At 38.2% G+C, this 19992-nt stretch overlaps 1 protein-coding gene across 14 annotated transcripts in view; it reads left to right on the top strand.

Moving 5' to 3' along the window:
• Positions 1-19992, top strand: part of pum2 (pumilio RNA-binding family member 2) — a 351446-nt gene that overhangs the window by 168908 nt on the left and 162546 nt on the right. For all 14 annotated transcript variants that reach the window (XR_010894994.1, XM_067384671.1, XM_067384670.1 and 11 more), the window contains one exon: positions 2930-3197. Coding sequence is in view for 13 of the 14 variants with exons in the window: in XM_067384671.1 (XP_067240772.1) it covers positions 2930-3197 (268 nt within the window). In the remaining variant the exon portion in view is untranslated. The remainder of the gene's footprint in view (positions 1-2929; positions 3198-19992) is intronic.

Below are 19992 nucleotides of genomic sequence, written 5' to 3'. Positions count from 1 at the left end.
CAGAGTGTTAAAACAAAACTTATTTTTGTTGGTATAAACTGATGTATTTGGTTTGGTTCATTGATGTTAAATAATATTTTTGATTTGAACAAAATATGTTAATTTAGATGTTATTTTTATTCATCATTCAATGCCCAATTCCACACAAGCAAAAAGTGTTCATGCTAAAGTTAAGCAGCAGCAGCATTTGCATGTGCAGTAGTGATTTCACTACACAAAAGGACACTGGTCCCCTGTTAGATGGTAAAGTGCAATTAGCAATATTTCATACTGTTCATACTTACTGTTTACTGTTGTATCCCATACGACTAAATATAATATAATAATAATAATAATAATAATGCTATCCTTACAAACCCAGACACTTAAAACAAAATTAAAAGACTTCTATGTCAAGGACAAAGTTAAAAAATTTAGGTTGACTCTTTTATTGAAATTTTTCAGTTGGTTCAACTAAAGTGCCTGTGTAAAAAAAAAAAGACATTCAGTTCGCATAATTTGATTAAATCAGCTGAACATTTTCCATGCAGCAAGTCGATATAAAATTTTGAATCTTCACCTGATACAGTGTGACACCTGTTCAGTTGCTTTGTTTTGTTTTTTTTACTTTGGTAGATGACCGTTGTATTTAATTTTATACTGGATGAGTATATATTTTGAAATACTGTTTTAAATGTCAATTTTAAATAAAATTTCATATTAATGTAATGCAAAGTTTGAAACTAGTAAGTTTTAGGCTTTTTCCCCCTTTTCTTTTACAAGGTCCCAGTTTGCAAATGTGTTAGTGGCTAAATTGGTCAAATATTATCCAGATGTAGAACGGTGCGTAAATGATTTCTATATTAAAAAACAAACAAACAAAATACATTTGAATATTTTGTTAATTTACATGGTAATTGTCTCTGAATGTATTAGCATAACAGTGAAATAATAATTAAGATAATTCAAAACATTTCTATAATTGGCCTAGTAGTATAAAAAATAAAATAAAAGGTTCCTTAAGAAAGCAGCCTGTTAAACAGCAGCTCGCAGTCTCAGAGCCTTTTCTAGGACAGCAAGCCTACTTAGTTTGTTATACAATATATATACACTACCATTCAAAACTTTGGGATTGGTAAGATTTTTAATGTTTTTAAAAGAAGTTTAATCTGCTCACCAAGGTTGCATTTATTTAATTAAAAATACAGTAAAAACCGTAATATTGTGAAACAATTTATAATTTAAAATAACTGTTTTCTATTTGAATATATTTTACAAAGTAATTAATTCCTGTGATGGCAAAGCTGAATTTTCAGCATCATTACTCCAGTTTTCAGTGTCACATGATCCTTCAGAAATCATTCTAATATGCTGATTTGCTGCTCATAAACATTTCTTATTATCAATGTTGAAAACAGTTGTTTTTTTGTTTTTTTTTCAGCTTGTTTTCAGGTTTCCTTGATAATTACAAAGTTCAAAAGAACAGCATTTATCTGAAATACTAAGCTTTTGTAACATTATAAACTTCTGTTCAAAAGTTTGGGGTCAGTAAGAATTTTTATTTAAATTTTTTTGAAAAGAAATTAAAGAAATTAATGCTTCTATTCAGCAAGAATGCATTAAATTGATCAAAAGTGACAGTAAAGTCATTTATAATGTTACAAAAGATTATATTTCAAATAAACTCTGTTCTTTTGAACTTTCTGAAAAAAAAATATTGTACACGAATATTTTGTACAATTTTACACAATAAATGTTTCTTGAGCACCAAATCATCATATTAGAATGATTTCTGAAGGATCATGTGACACTGAAGACTGGAGTAATGATGCTGAAAATTCAGCTTTGCCAACACAAGAATAAATTACATTTTAAAATATTTTCAAATAGAAAACAGTTCTTTTAAATTGCAAATTGTTTCACAATATTAATGTTTTTGCTGTAATTTTAATTAAATAAATCCAGCCTTGGTGAGCAGATGAAACTTTTTTTAAAAACATTAAAAATCTTACAGATCCCAAACTTTTGAACGGTAGTGTATAAGAGATATACAGATTTTTTTGTAGTATATAGTGTATAATGTCAATAAAACAGTATACAGCAAATAAAAAAGTAATGTATTAAATAATAACAACTACCTTCTAAACAATGTTTTGTTCCGTATCTCAAGAATCAGTTCCTTAAGCAGCCTGTTAAACAGCAGCTCAGTCTCAGACCCTCTCTAGGACAGCAAGCCATTCAAACAATAGAGGAGTGTGAACGACGTGTGTTTAAGGGCCATTGCAGTTCTTGCTCCAGCCTACAGGGGTGCTGCTGAGTATGGGCTTAAACACTCACACACCTGTAGGTCCCCACTTGGTCAAAAATGAAAAAATAAAATCACCAGAGTGTTTTTAAATTGATTTTAACATGATTTAAAGCATGACAAAGTGGGAACCTGAAAAATGTCCCCTCTTTGCTTGGTGGTCCCCTGTTCGTGAATGTGTTACGACACCAATGTCCCCTGTTTGATAGGTAGACAAGTACACACACACACACACACCCACCCTGCGCGCACACACGCAAAAGAACAACCAAGGTTTAAGCGTGTAAGTCATGTATGGTGTACAAGGACTTACAGGAGTTGAAATTATAAATCCTCGATCACTTTTAGTCAGCTTTGACAAAACTTCTTTACATATATATATATATATATATATATATATATATATATATATATATATATATATATATATATATATATATATATATATATATATATATATATATATATATAATATAGCATTAAAAAAAAAAAAAAAAATGGCATTAAAAAGCATTCAATTAGATTTGATGAAACCTGCAGAAACCCTGTTAGTATGGTTTTGCTCTTTATTATATCCCATTCTTTAAGTTTGGTGTAAACTTCTAAACTCAAATCCTGTTTTCCTCTCTCTCCTGCTCTTCACAGGTGGTCTGCCCAATGGCAGCGGCCGTTATATTTCTGCTGCTCCCGGAGCAGAAGCCAAATACAGGAGCTCGGGCAGTACCTCCAGTCTTTTCAGCTCTAGCAGTCAGCTCTTTCCCCCACCACGAGCCCGTTACAGCCGCTCAGATGTCATGCCTTCAGGACGCAGCCGCTTACTAGAGGACTTCCGGAATAACCGCTTTCCTAATCTGCAACTGCGAGACCTGCCTGGACACATGGTGGAGTTCTCTCAAGACCAGCATGGATCTAGGTTCCCACTCCTCCTAATTTACACTTTTTCAGGATTTTGGATTAAAAAAAAAAAAAAAAATTACAGTTATGTTTTAGTAGCATTTACTAACGCTAAAGCATTTGCTATTACTAACTAGTGCATTGTGTGTTGGTCTTGCACATTTCACAGTGTCTGACATTTGTTTCCATATCTGCATAATAAATGTATTGCAAGTATTGGTAACACTTTATAATAACGTTCAGTTAAAAGACATTTGTAAATTATTAGTTAATGATGAGCTAATCATTTACAAAACATGATTATATGTTCATAAATTAAGTGATAACATTTTATGAATGTTTTATTAATTCAGTTATAGGTCATTTATAAATTATTAGATAATTTTCAACAAATCATTTACAAAACATGAATATACATTCATATATGATTAATAAGTGATATACTAACATTTTATGAATGTTTTATTAATTTGGCTATAAGTCATTTATAATTTATTAGTTAATGATCAGTGATTAGTTAATGAGTATTAGTAAATTATCATTAGTAAATTATCAGTATATGATTTATTGATGAAGTTGTAAGCTGGTCAGTGTTCAAAAGCACAAACATGCAGGTATGCTAAAGCACTAATTTTAAGAAGAGTAATTTATTTATCTCATGATAAATGCAACACCTACCCGCGAAATACGTCTGCATCTCCTCAGAGTTTGTTAAAGTTCAGCTATGTGTGGAAAATGGGAAAGTGTATTTTCAACGAGACATGGCTAGATCACAGCACTTTCTGCTGTTGGTTACAAGCGATACCCAGCTCCAGGTACGAGGCCCACTTCAAACTTTGCAAAAAAAAAAAAAAAAAATTAGGGACTCTGAGTGTGAAGGCGTTGAGTCACACGCCAGAGCGGAGAAACACAAGCTAGCCACAAAATCCCTTCAGCGGACTAGGCCATTGAGCCTCACCACTGCTGTCGTCCTCCTCAATGCCTGGTCCCTCCGGTCTCCAGTGCAATTTCATCGCAGCATTGAACAACCTTCGGGGTACTTTTGGATCGACTGACACATCGAAAGCCAAGGTGCTTTGGATACCACACACGGTGACTAAACACCACTCATTTAATAGCAACAGTGAGATTAGCGATCTCTTCCAAGTGATGTTCCCTGATTTAGTAATCGCGAAGACGTTCTCCTGCAGGCCCAACAAGATCGCTTACGTGGCGAGATTTGGATTGGGGGAGTTTATAAAGGGGGAATTGATTCATACTCTTACCGGGCCGTATGTCGTAATGTTCAATGAAAGCCAAAATCAGACCACCAGGACCAAGCAGCTTGACGTCCACGTTCAGAATCAGAATCATGTCCACGTTCGTTTCTGGAACAATGGAATTAAGTCGAGGTACCTGGGCTCACAGTTCATGGGACAGTGTGGGACACACACATCAGATAACCCATTATAGATAGATAGATAGATAGATAGATAGATGATAGATAGATGATAGATAGATAGATAGATAGATAGATAGATAGATAGATAGATAGATAGATAGATAGATAGATAGATAGATAGATAGATAGATAGATAGATAGATAGATAGATAGATAGATAGATAGATAGATAGATAGATACTCTAATTATCCCGAGGTAAGTATCTATCTATCTAACATGGATTATCTGGTGTGTGTGTGTGCGCTACATTGGTTGTTACATGGGTTGGAGTAGCCTGTTCGATCTCTATTAGGCTATTAATATGCTGTTTTGTAATGTAAATAAATATGAGATGAAATCTATTCTATTTGAGGGCAAGTTTGTCTATACCCTCACCAGTCAGCACTTATACTGCAGTACACAGTACTGTTCAAGACCTGTTATAGATGATGTGTAAATGCATGAATAAATCATTTACAAAGCTTTCTGCATCCCCTATTCTAAAGTGTAAACTATTCATCACATATAAATGATACATATCATTTGTAGACCTTTCTTACCTGTTACAAATTATTTGTATATGTATACAAGTCATTTATAACACTTTCTGCATCCCCTATTCTAAAGTGTAAACTATTCATCACTTATAAATGTTACATATCATTTGTAGACCTTTCTTACCTGTTACAAATTATTTGTATAAGTATACAAGTCATTTATAACACTTTCTGCATTCCTTATTCTAAAGTGTAAACTATTCATCACTTTTAAATGTTACATATCATTTGCAGAACTTCCTGTTACATGATCCATCTCACTCCATCACTTTACCCAAGCCTAAAATTGACATTATTTTTAAAAAAAAATAAATCAACACTCTGCCACCGTTTAACCAGCACTTAATCATTTAATTAGGGCCTGAGCACCGATGGTGTGAGGACCCTATTGGAATTGCTCCGTTTATTATTATTAGGGCCCGAGCACCAATGGTGTGAGGACCCTATTGGAATTGCTCCGTTTATTATTATTATTAGGGCCCGAGCACCGATGGTGTGAGGACCCTATTGGAATCGCTTCGTTTATTATTATTAGGGCCAAAGCCCAAGGGGATGAAAGCCCTATTGTTTTCTTTAGGATTTTTAGGGCCCAAGCGAATTAGCGCGCAGGGCCCTCTTGTTCTTCTAAGGATTATTATTATTAGGGCCCAAGCGAATTAGCCCAAGCGAATTAGCGCGCAGGGCCCTCTTGTTCTTCTAAGGATTATTATTAGGGCCAAAGCCCTGTAAGGGGCTGAAGGCCCTTTTGTTTGCTTTAGGATTATTATTATTAGGGCCAAAGCCCAAGGGGCTGAAGGCCCTATTGTTTTTTTTAGGATTAGGATTATTATTATTATTATTATTAGGGCCAAAGCCCAAGGGGCTGAAGGCCCTATTGTTTTCTTTAGTTCTTGTTCTTCTAAGGATTATTATTATTAGGGCCCGAGCACCGATGGTGTGAGGACCCTATTGGAATTGCTCAGCCAATTATTCTTCTTCTCCAAAATGAATCGCATTTTTGAGGGCCTAAACATTCTCAAAAACTCATGAAACTTTGCACACGCGTCAGAAGTGGTGAAAATTTACATCTGATATGGGTTTCAGAATTAGGTGTGGCAAAATGGCTCGATAGCGCCACTTACAAAATTTCAATTAAGCGCCCTTCGTGCTACGTTTCACGTACAGTTATGAAACTCGGTAGACAGATGTGACAGCCCAATACCTACAAAAAAGCCCCGGGTGCAAAGTTTGTAAACCCAACAGGAAGTGAGATATTTAGGGCCCGAGCACCGATGGTGTGAGGACCCTATTGGAATTGCTCCGTTTATTATTAGGGCCCAAGCGAATTAAGCGCGCAGGGCCCTCTTGTTCTTCTAAGGATTATTTATTTATTTTATTTTATTTTATTTTTTTTTTTTCGTCTTCCGGGGCTTTTTGGGGGCCTTAACATGCTCAAAAACTCTTGAAAATTGGCAAACACATTGGAATTCGCGGCCAACAGGGCAGGGCAGAAGTTGGTACCCGGGCGTGGCGGGGGGGCTCTACAGCGCCCCCTTGAAAAAAAGTCTGAAAATTTGGTCCATATATTAAACACGCTTGCACGTATTAGTATGAAACTCGGTACACATATAGAACTCATCGGGCCGAACAACTTTCGTGCTCTAAGTTAAGCGCCACGCCAACAGGAAGTCAGCTATTAAGGGTTGTTTGAAAAACGCATGCTCTGGAATTTGATATACTCCTAGACGATTAATCCGATCGCCACCAAACTCGGTCAGCATGAAGTCAAGACATTGATGATTAAAAATTGCCAACGGATTTTTGATATCTCGAACGGTTTGGCCGTGGCGAAGCAATGAATTTATGGCGAGAAAAAGGAAACAGGAAATGTGTTATAACGTCTGCATACATATATTGATGTTTATGAAACTTCACAAGTGTGTTGGTTGTAGTAGTCTGATCACATGGATGTGACTATTGTGAGTCAAAGTTATAGCGCCACCAACTGGCAGCAGGAAGTGTATCACTTTTTGAAATGCTTTGAGATCACCCTCTTATTTTTATCTGATTTGCTTCAAACTTCATCAGTGTAATGTCAATACACAGCAGATGTAGACCTATGACAGGATTTTTGATACATGAAATATTGTTGCCATGGCAACAGGTCAAACTGTAATAATATTGTTGAGTGTTTTTGAGGCTCTTAACATGCTTCAAATTGCATGAAACTCGACACACACATCAATATTGTCAACCAGTAGACATGGACAAAGCCATAGAAATGGGCGTGGTGGAGGGGCTCAGTAGCGCCACCTTTTGACAAAAGTGGGGGGGTTAGTTTTTCCTACAGTCACCAAACTCTGTACGCATATTGTTCTCATCAAGCCGGACAATTTTCTAATTTACATTCATTAGCTCCGACCAACAGGAAGTCGGCTATTTTTGTTTGAATGTTAATTTTTGAAAAAACAGGCTATGAATTTTATACTACTACTCCTACAGGGTTTATCCAATTTACACCAAGCTTTTTTTCTTATAGTGCAGTAAATGTGGAGTGAATTTGACATAGTCCTTTGATGTTTAACCGTTTTAAATGCCTATTGCCCGCTGTGCACAGTTGCCCTGAAGCCACAGGGGTGGCGGTGCCACCGGGCTTGGGCCCACCATCGCTGCTCGCAGCTATATTTAGGGCCCAAGCGAATTAGCGCGCAGGGCCCTCTTGTTCTTCTAAGGATTATTAGGGCCCGAGCACCGATGGTGTGAGGACCCTATTGGAATTGCTCCGTTTATTATTATTATTATTAGGGCCCGAGCACCGATGGTGTGAGGACCCTATTGGAATTGCTCCGTTTATTATCATTATTATTATTAGGGCCCGAGCACCGATGGTGTGAGGACCCTATTGGAATTGCTCCGTTTATTATTATTATTATTATTATTATTATTAGGGGCCAAGCACCGAAGGTGCGGAGGCACCTATTGTTATTGTTGGCGTTCTTTTTTTTAGGGCCCAAGCACCGATGGTGTGAGGACCCTATTGGAATTGCTCCGTTTATTATTATTATTATTATTAGGGCCCAAGCGAATTAAGAGCACAGGGCCCTCTTGTTCTTCTAAGGATTATTAGGGCCCGAGCACCGATGGTGTGAGGACCCTATTGGAATTGCTGCGTTTATTATTATTATTATTATTATTATTATTATTATTATTATTAGGGCCCGAGCACCGATGGTGTGAGGACCCTATTGGAATTGCTCCGTTTATTATTATTATTATTATTATTATAATTATTATTATTATTATTATTATTATTATTATTATTATTATTATTATTATTATTATTATTATTAGGGCCCGAGCACCGATGGTGTGAGGACACTATTGTAATTGCTCCGTTTATTATTATTATTATTATTATTATTATTAGGGCCCGAGCAACGATGGTGTGAGGACCCTATTGGAATTGCTCCGTTTATTATTATTATTATTATTATTATTATTATTATTATTTTTATTATTATTAGGGCCCGAGCACCGATGGTGTGAGGACCCTATTGGAATTGCTCCGTTTATTATTATTATTATTATTATTATTATTATTATTATTATTAGGGCCCGAGCACCGATGGTGTGAGGACCCTATTGGAATTGCTCCGTTTATTATTATTATTATTATTATTATTATTATTATTATTATTATTATTATTATTAGGGCCCGAGCACCGATGGTGTGAGGACCCTATTGGAATTGCTCCGTTTATTATTATTATTATTATTATTATTAGGGCCCAAGCACCGATCGTGTGAGGACCCTATTGGAATTGCTCCGTTTATTATTATTATTATTATTATTATTATTATTAGGGCCCGAGCACCGATGGTGTGAGGACCCTATTGGAATTGCTCCGTTTATTATTATTATTATTATTATTATTATTAGGGCCCGAGCACCGATGGTGTGAGGACCCTATTGGAATTGCTCCGTTTATTATTATTATTATTATTATTATTATTATTATTAGGGCCCAAGCGAATTAAGCGCGCAGGGCCCTCTTGTTCTTCTAAGGATTATTATTTTTAGGGCCCAAGCGAAAATTTGCGCAGGGCCCTCTTGTTCTTCTAAGGATTATTAGGGCCCAAGCGAAAATTCGCGCAGGGCCCTCTTGTTCTTCTAAGGATTATTTTTAGGGCCCAAGCGAAAATTCGCGCAGGGCCCTCTTGTTCTTCTAAGGATTATTATTATTATTTTTTTTTTTTTTTTTTTTTTTTTTTTTTTTCCGTCTTCCGGGGCTTTTTGGGGGCCTTAACATGCTCAAAAACTCTTGAAAATTGGCACACACATTGGAATCCGCGGCCATTAGGACGCCGGAGAGGCTGGTACCCGGGCGTGGCAGGGGGGCTCGACAGCGCCCCCTTGAAAAAAGTCTGAAAATTTGGTCCATATATTAAACATGCTTGCACGTATTAGTATGAAACTCGGTACACATATAGACCTCATCGGGCCGAACAACTTTCGCGCTCTAAGTTAATCGCCACGCCAACAGGAAGTCAGCTATTAAGGGTTGTTTGAAAAACGCATGCTCTGGAATTTGATATACTCCTCCTAGACGATTAATCCGATCGCCACCAAACTCGGTCAGCATGAAGTCAAGACACTGATGATTAAAAATTGCCAGGGGATTTTTGATATCTCGAACGGTTTGGCCGTGGCGAGGCAACGAATTTATGGCGAGAAAAAGGAAACAGGAAATGTGTTATAACGTCTTAATACATATATTGATCTTTATGAAACTTCACGAGTGTGTTCGTTATAGGAGTCTGATCACATGGATGTGACTATTGTGAGTCAAAGTTATAGCGCCACCAACTGGCAGCAGGAAGTGTATCACTTTTTGAAATGTTTTGAGATCACCCTCTTATTTTTACCTGATTTGCTTCAAACTTCATCAGTGTAATGTCAATACACAGCAGATGTAGACCTATGACAGGATTTTTGATATTTGAAATATTGTTGCCATGGCAACAGGTCAAACTGTAATAATATTCTTGAGTGTTTTTGAGGCTCTTAACATGCTTCAAATTGCATGAAACTCGACACACACATCAATATTGTCAACCAGTAGACATGGACAAAGCCATAGAAATGGGCGTGGTGGAGGGGCTCAGTAGCGCCACCTTTTGACAAAAGTGGGGGTTAGTTTTTCCTACAGTCACCAAACTCGGTACACATATTATTCTCATCAAGCCGGACAATTTTCTAATTTACATTCATTAGCTCCGACCAACAGGAAGTCAGCTATTTTGGTTTGAATGTTAATTTTTTGAAAAAACAGGCTATGAATTTTATACTACTACTCCTACAGGGTTTATCCAATTTACACCAAGCTTTTTTAACTTGTTGCGAACACATTGAAGTTGTTTAATTGCAAACGGATTTTGGATATCTCAAACGGTTTGGCCGTGGCGAGGCAACGAATTTATGGCGAGAAAAGGGAAACAGGAAATGTGTTATAACTTCTGCATACATTGATTGATGTTTATGAAACTTCAGGAGTGTGTTGGTTGTAGTAGTCTGATCACATGGATGTAACTATTGTGAGTCAAAGTTATAGCGCCACCAAATGGCAGCAAGAAGTGTATCACTTTTAAAATGCTTTGAGATCACCCTCTTATTTTTACCTGATTTGCTTCAAACTTCATCAGTGTAATGTCAATACACAGCAGATGTAGACCTATGACAGGATTTTTGATATTTGAAATATTGTTGCCATGGCAACAGGTCAAACTGTAATAATATTCTTGAGTGTTTTTGAGGCTCTTAACATGCTTCAAATTGCATGAAACTCGACACACACATCAATATTGTCAACCAGTACACATGGACAAAGCCATAGAAATGGGCGTGGTGGAGGGGCTCAGTAGCGCCACCTTTTGACAAAAGTGGGGGTTAGTTTTTCCTACAGTCACCAAACTCGGTACACATTATTCTCATCAAGCCGGACAATTTTCTAATTTACATTCATTAGCTCCGACCAACAGGAAGTCAGCTATTTTGGTTTGAATGTTAATTTTTTGAAAAAACAGGCTATGAATTTTATACTACTACTCCTACAGGGTTTATCCAATTTACACCAAGGTTTTTTAACTTGTTGCTAACACATTGAAGTTGTTTAATTGCAAACAGATTTTGGATATCTCAAACGGTTTGGCCGTGGCGAGGCAACAAATTTATGGCAAGAAAAGGGAAACAAAGTGTTATAACTTCTGCATACATTAATTGATTTTGATGAAACTTTGGCTTAGTCTTCGTTGTACAAGGCTGATCACATGGATTTGACTATTGTGATTCAAAGTCATAGCGCCACCAACTGGAAGCAGAAAATGTGTCACTTTCAGCATACATTGAGATCACCCTCTTATTTTTACCTGATTTGCTTCAAAATTCATCAGAATAATGTTAAAACTTGGCACATGTAATCCTTTGAAAATGGGCAGGGAGGAGGGGCTCTATAACGGCACCTTGTAGTGCAGTAAATGTGGAGTGAATTTGACATAGTCCTTTGATGTTTAACCGTTTTAAGTGCCTATTGCCCGCTGTGCACAGTTGCCCTGAAGCCACCGGGGTGGCGGTGCCACCGGGCTTGGGCCCGCCATCGCTGCTCGCAGCTATATTTATTATTATTTTTTTTTTTTTTTCGTCTTCCGGGGCTTTTTGGGTGCCTTAACATGCTCAAAAACTCTTGAAAATTGGCACACACATTGGAATCCGCGGCCATTAGGACGCCGGAGAGGCTGGTACCCGGGCGTGGCAGGGGGGCTCGACAGCGCCCCCTTGAAAAAAGTCTGAAAATTTGGTCCATATATTAAACTTGCTTGCACGTATTAGTATGAAAAACTCGGTACACATATAGACCTCATCGGGCCGAACAACTTTCGCGCTCTAAGTTAAACGCCACGCCAACAGGAAGTCAGCTATTAAGGGTTGTTTGAAAAACGCATGCTCTGGAATTTGATATACTCCTCCTAGACGATTAATCCGATCGCCACCAAACTCGGTCAGCATGAAGTCAAGACACTGATGATTAAAAATTGCCAGGGGATTTTTGATATCTCGAACGGTTTGGCCGTGGCGAGGCAACGAATTTATGGCGAGAAAAAGGAAACAGGAAATGTGTTATAACGTCTTAATACATATATTGATCTTTATGAAACTTCACGAGTGTGTTCGTTATAGGAGTCTGATCACATGGATGTGACTATTGTGAGTCAAAGTTATAGCGCCACCAACTGGCAGCAGGAAGTGTATCACTTTTTGAAATGTTTTGAGATCACCCTCTTATTTTTACCTGATTTGCTTCAAACTTCATCAGTGTAATGTCAATACACAGCAGATGTAGACCTATGACAGGATTTTTGATATTTGAAATATTGTTGCCATGGCAACAGGTCAAACTGTAATAATATTCTTGAGTGTTTTTGAGGCTCTTAACATGCTTCAAATTGCATGAAACTCGACACACACATCAATATTGTCAACCAGTAGACATGGACAAAGCCATAGAAATGGGCGTGGTGGAGGGGCTCAGTAGCGCCACCTTTTGACAAAAGTGGGGGTTAGTTTTTCCTACAGTCACCAAACTCGGTACACATATTATTCTCATCAAGCCGGACAATTTTCTAATTTACATTCATTAGCTCCGACCAACAGGAAGTCAGCTATTTTGGTTTGAATGTTAATTTTTTGAAAAAACAGGCTATGAATTTTATACTACTACTCCTACAGGGTTTATCCAATTTACACCAAGCTTTTTTTAACTTGTTGCGAACACATTGAAGTTGTTTAATTGCAAACGGATTTTGGATATCTCAAACGGTTTGGCCGTGGCGAGGCAACGAATTTATGGCGAGAAAAGGGAAACAGGAAATGTGTTATAACTTCTGCATACATTGATTGATATTTATGAAACTTCAGGAGTGTGTTGGTTGTAGTAGTCTGATCACATGGATGTAACTATTGTGAGTCAAAGTTATAGCGCCACCAAATGGCAGCAAGAAGTGTATCACTTTTAAAATGCTTTGAGATCACCCTCTTATTTTTACCTGATTTGCTTCAAACTTCATCAGTGTAATGTCAATACACAGCAGATGTAGACCTATGACAGGATTTTTGATATTTGAAATATTGTTGCCATGGCAACAGGTCAAACTGTAATAATATTCTTGAGTGGTTTTGAGGCTCTTAACATGCTTCAAATTGCATGAAACTCGACACACACATCAATATTGTCAACCAGTAGACATGGACAAAGCCATAGAAATGGGCGTGGTGGAGGGGCTCAGTAGCGCCACCTTTTGACAAAAGTGGGGGGGGTTAGTTTTTCCTACAGTCACCAAACTCAGTACACATATTATTCTCATCAAGCCGGACAATTTTCTAATTTACATTCATTAGCTCCGACCAACAGGAAGTCAGCTATTTTGGTTTGAATGTTAATTTTTTGAAAAAACAGGCTATGAATTTTATACTACTACTCCTACAGGGTTTATCCAATTTACACCAAGCTTTTTTTAACTTGTTGCTAACACATTGAAGTTGTTTAATTGCAAACGGATTTTGGATATCTCAAACGGTTTGGCCGTGGCGAGGCAAAGAATTTATGGCAAGAAAAGGGAAACAAAATGTTATAACTTCTGCATACATTAATTGATTTTGATGAAACTTTGGCTTAGTCTTCGTTGTACAAGGCTGATCACATGGATTTGACTATTGTGATTCAAAGTCATAGCGCCACCAACTGGAAGCAGAAAATGTGTCACTTTCAGCATACATTGAGATCACCCTCTTATTTTTACCTGATTTGCTTCAAAATTCATCAGAATAATGTTAAAACTTGGCACATGTAATCCTTTGAAAATGGGCAGGGAGGAGGGGCTCTATAACGGCACCTTGTAGTGCAGTAAATGTGGAGTGAATTTGACATAGTCCTTTGATGTTTAACCGTTTTAAGTGCCTATTGCCCGCTGTGCACAGTTGCCCTGAAGCCACCGGGGTGGCGTTGCCACCGGGCTTGGGCCCGCCATCGCTGCTCGCAGCTATATTTATTATTATTTTTTTTTATTTTTATTTTTTTTCCCGTCTTCCGGGGCTTTTTGGGGGCCTTAACATGCTCAAAAACTCTTGAAAATTGGCACACACATTGGAATCCGCGGCCATTAGGATGCCCCAGAGGCTGGTACCCGGGCGTGGCAGGGGGGCTCGACAGCGCCCCCTTGAAAAAAGTCTGAAAATTTGGTCCATATATTAAACATGCTTGCACGTATTAGTATGAAACTCGGTACACATATAGACCTCATCGGGCCGAACAACTTTCGCGCTCTAAGTTAATCGCCACGCCAACAGGAAGTCAGCTATTAAGGGTTGTTTGAAAAACGCATGCTCTGGAATTTGATATACTCCTCCTAGACGATTAATCCGATCGCCACCAAACTCGGTCAGCATGAAGTCAAGACACTGATGATTAAAAATTGCCAGGGGATTTTTGATATCTCGAACGGTTTGGCCGTGGCGAGGCAACGAATTTATGGCGAGAAAAAGGAAACAGGAAATGTGTTATAACGTCTTAATACATATATTGATCTTTATGAAACTTCACGAGTGTGTTCGTTATAGGAGTCTGATCACATGGATGTGACTATTGTGAGTCAAAGTTATAGCGCCACCAACTGGCAGCAGGAAGTGTATCACTTTTTGAAATGTTTTGAGATCACCCTCTTATTTTTACCTGATTTGCTTCAAACTTCATCAGTGTAATGTCAATACACAGCAGATGTAGACCTATGACAGGATTTTTGATATTTGAAATATTGTTGCCATGGCAACAGGTCAAACTGTAATAATATTCTTGAGTGTGTTTGAGGCTCTTAACATGCTTCAAATTGCATGAAACTCGACACACACATCAATATTGTCAACCAGTAGACATGGACAAAGCCATAGAAATGGGCGTGGTGGAGGGGCTCAGTAGCGCCACCTTTTGACAAAAGTGGGGGTTAGTTTTTCTTACAGTCACCAAACTCGGTACACATATTATTCTCATCAAGCCGGACAATTTTCTAATTTACATTCATTAGCTCCGACCAACAGGAAGTCAGCTATTTTGGTTTGAATGTTAATTTTTTGAAAAAAACAGGCTATGAATTTTATACTACTACTCCTACAGGGTTTATCCAATTTACACCAAGCTTTTTTTAACTTGTTGCGAACACACTGAAGTTGTTTAATTGCAAACAGATTTTGGATATCTCAAACGGTTTGGCCGTGGCGAGGCAACGAATTTATGGCGAGAAAAGGGAAACAGGAAATGTGTTATAACTTCTGCATACATTGATTGATGTTTATGAAACTTCAGGAGTGTGTTGGTTGTAGTAGTCTGATCTCATGGATGTAACTATTGTGAGTCAAAGTTATAGCGCCACCAAATGGCAGCAAGAAGTGTATCACTTTTAAAATGCTTTGAGATCACCCTCTTATTTTTACCTGATTTGCTTCAAACTTCATCAGTGTAATGTCAATACACAGCAGATGTAGACCTATGACAGGATTTTTGATATTTGAAATATTGTTGCCATGGCAACAGGTCAAACTGTAATAATATTCTTGAGTGTTTTTGAGGCTCTTAACATGCTTCAAATTGCATGAAACTCGACACACACATCAATATTGTCAACCAGTAGACATGGACAAAGCCATAGAAATGGGCGTGGTGGAGGGGCTCAGTAGCGCCACCTTTTGACACAAGTGGGGGTTAGTTTTTCCTACAGTCACCAAACTCGGTACACATATTATTCTCATCAAGCCGGACAATTTTCTAATTTACATTCATTAGCTCCGACCAACAGGAAGTCAGCTATTTTGGTTTGAATGTTAATTTTTTGAAAAAACAGGCTATGAATTTTATACTACTACTCCTACAGGGTTTATCCAATTTACACCAAGCTTTTTTTAACTTGTTGCTAACACATTGAAGTTGTTTAATTGCAAACGGATTTTGGATATCTCAAACGGTTTGGCCGTGGCGAGGCAACGAATTTATGGCAAGAAAAGGGAAACAAAGTGTTATAACTTCTGCATACATTAATTGATTTTGATGAAACTTTGGCTTAGTCTTCGTTGTACAAGGCTGATCACATGGATTTGACTATTGTGATTCAAAGTCATAGCGCCACCAACTGGAAGCAGAAAATGTGTCACTTTCAGCATACATTGAGATCACCCTCTTATTTTTACCTGATTTGCTTCAAAATTCATCAGAATAATGTTAAAACTTGGCACATGTAATCCTTTGAAAATGGGCAGGGAGGAGGGGCTCTATAACGGCACCTTGTAGTGCAGTAAATGTGGAGTGAATTTGACATAGTCCTTTGATGTTTAACCGTTTTAAGTGCCTATTGCCCGCTGTGCACAGTTGCCCTGAAGCCACCGGGGTGGCGGTGCCACCGGGCTTGGGCCCGCCATCGCTGCTCGCAGCTATATTTAGGGCCCAAGCGAAAATTCGCGCAGGGCCCTCTTGTTCTTCTAAGGATTATTATTTTTTTTTATTTTTTTTTTTTCCGTCTTCCGGGGCTTTTTGGGGGCCTTAACATGCTCAAAAACTCTTGAAAATTGGCACACACATTGGAATCCGCGGCCATTAGGACGCCGGAGAGGCTGGTACCCGGGCGTGGCAGGGGGGCTCGACAGCGCCCCCTTGAAAAAAGTCTGAAAATTTGGTCCATATATTAAACATGCTTGCACGTATTAGTATGAAACTCGGTACACATATAGACCTCATCGGGCCGAACAACTTTCGCGCTCTAAGTTAATCGCCACGCCAACAGGAAGTCAGCTATTAAGGGTTGTTTGAAAAACGCATGCTCTGGAATTTGATATACTCCTCCTAGACGATTAATCCGATCGCCACCAAACTCGGTCAGCATGAAGTCAAGACACTGATGATTAGAAATTGCCAGGGGATTTTTGATATCTCGAACGGTTTGGCCGTGGCGAGGCAACGAATTTATGGCGAGAAAAAGGAAACAGGAAATGTGTTATAACGTCTTAATACATATATTGATCTTTATGAAACTTCACGAGTGTGTTCGTTATAGGAGTCTGATCACATGGATGTGACTATTGTGAGTCAAAGTTATAGCGCCACCAACTGGCAGCAGGAAGTGTATCACTTTTTGAAATGTTTTGAGATCACCCTCTTATTTTTACCTGATTTGCTTCAAACTTCATCAGTGTAATGTCAATACACAGCAGATGTAGACCTATGACAGGATTTTTGATATTTGAAATATTGTTGCCATGGCAACAGGTCAAACTGTAATAATAATCTTGAGTGTTTTTGAGGCTCTTAACATGCTTCAAATTGCATGAAACTCGACACACACATCAATATTGTCAACCAGTAGACATGGACAAAGCCATAGAAATGGGCGTGGTGGAGGGGCTCAGTAGCGCCACCTTTTGACAAAAGTGGGGGTTAGTTTTTCCTACAGTCACCAAACTCGGTACACATATTATTCTCATCAAGCCGGACAATTTTCTAATTTACATTCATTAGCTCCGACCAACAGGAAGTCAGCTATTTTGGTTTGAATGTTAATTTTTTGAAAAAACAGGCTATGAATTTTATACTACTACTCCTACAGGGTTTATCCAATTTACACCAAGCTTTTTTTAACTTGTTGCGAACACATTGAAGTTGTTTAATTGCAAACGTATTTTGGATATCTCAAACGGTTTGGCCGTGGCGAGGCAACGAATTTATGGCGAGAAAAGGGAAACAGGAAATGTGTTATAACTTCTGCATACATTGATTTTTTTTTATGAAACTTCATGAGTGTGTTGGTTGTAGTAGTCTGATCACATGGATGTAACTATTGTGAGTCAAAGTTATAGCGCCACCAAATGGCAGCAAGAAGTGTATCACTTTTAAAATGCTTTGAGATCACCCTCTTATTTTTACCTGATTTGCTTCAAACTTCATCAGTGTAATGTCAATACACAGCAGATGTAGACCTATGACAGGATTTTTGATATTTGAAATATTGTTGCCATGGCAACAGGTCAAACTGTAATAATATTCTTGAGTGTTTTTGAGGCTCTTAACATGCTTCAAATTGCATGAAACTCGACACACACATCAATATTGTCAACCAGTAGACATGGACAAAGCCATAGAAATGGGCGTGGTGAAGGGGCTCAGTAGCGCCACCTTTTGTCAAAAGTGGGGGGGTTAGTTTTTCCTACAGTCACCAAACTCGGTACACATATTGTTCTCATCAAGCTGGACAATTTTCTAATTTACATTCATTAGCTCCAACCAACAGGAAGTCGGCTATTTTTGTTTGAATGTTAATTTTTTGAAAAAACAGGCTATGAATTTTATACTACTACTCCTACAGGGTTTATCCAATTTACAACAAGCTTTTTTTAACTTGTTGCTAACACATTGAAGTTGTTTAATTGCAAACGGATTTTGGATATCTCAAACGGTTTGGCCGTGGCGAGGCAACGAATTTATGGCAAGAAAAGGGCAACAAAGTGTTATAACTTCTGCATACATTAATTGATTTTGATGAAACTTTGGCTTAGTCTTCGTTGTACAAGGCTGATCACATGGATTTGACTATTGTGATTCAAAGTCATAGCGCCACCAACTGGAAGCAGAAAATGTGTCACTTTCAGCATACATTGAGATCACCCTCTTATTTTTACCTGATTTGCTTCAAAATTCATCAGAATAATGTTAAAACTTGGCACATGTAATCCTTTGAAAATGGGCAGGGAGGAGGGGCTCTATAACGGCACCTTGTAGTGCAGTAAATGTGGAGTGAATTTGACATAGTCCTTTGATGTTTAACCGTTTTAAGTGCCTATTGCCCGCTGTGCACAGTTGCCCTGAAGCCACCGGGGTGGCGGTGCCACCGGGCTTGGGCCCGCCATCGCTGCTCGCAGCTATATTTATTATTATTATTATTATTTTTTTTATTATTTTTTTTTTTCCGGGGCTTTTTGGGGGCCTTAACATGCTCAAAAACTCTTGAAAATTGGCACACACATTGGAATCCGCGGCCATTAGGACGCCCCAGAGGCTGGTACCCGGGCGTGGCAGGGGGGCTCGACAGTGCCCCCTTGAAAAAAGTCTGAAAATTTGGTCCATATATTAAACATGCTTGCACGTATTAGTATGAAACTCGGTACACATATAGACCTCATCGGGCCGAACAACTTTCGCGCTCTAAGTTAATCGCCACGCCAACAGGAAGTCAGCTATTAAGGGTTGTTTGAAAAACGCATGCTCTGGAATTTGATATACTCCTCCTAGACGATTAATCCGATCGCCACCAAACTCGGTCAGCATGAAGTCAAGACACTGATGATTAAAAATTGCCAGGGGATTTTTGATATCTCGAACGGTTTGGCCGTGGCGAGGCAACGAATTTATGGCGAGAAAAAGGAAACAGGAAATGTGTTATAACGTCTTAATACATATATTGATCTTTATGAAACTTCACGAGTGTGTTCGTTATAGGAGTCTGATCACATGGATGTGACTATTGTGAGTCAAAGTTATAGCGCCACCAACTGGCAGCAGGAAGTGTATCACTTTTTGAAATGTTTTGAGATCACCCTCTTATTTTTACCTGATTTGCTTCAAACTTCATCAGTGTAATGTCAATACACAGCAGATGTAGACCTATGACAGGATTTTTGATATTTGAAATATTGTTGCCATGGCAACAGGTCAAACTGTAATAATATTCTTGAGTGTTTTTGAGGCTCTTAACATGCTTCAAATTGCATGAA

Source organism: Chanodichthys erythropterus, chromosome 4, assembly GCF_024489055.1.
Source record: "Chanodichthys erythropterus isolate Z2021 chromosome 4, ASM2448905v1, whole genome shotgun sequence".
NCBI lineage: Eukaryota > Metazoa > Chordata > Actinopteri > Cypriniformes > Xenocyprididae > Chanodichthys > Chanodichthys erythropterus.
Note: the sequence above shows the minus strand (reverse complement) of the source record. Positions and strands in the feature narration are given on the sequence as shown.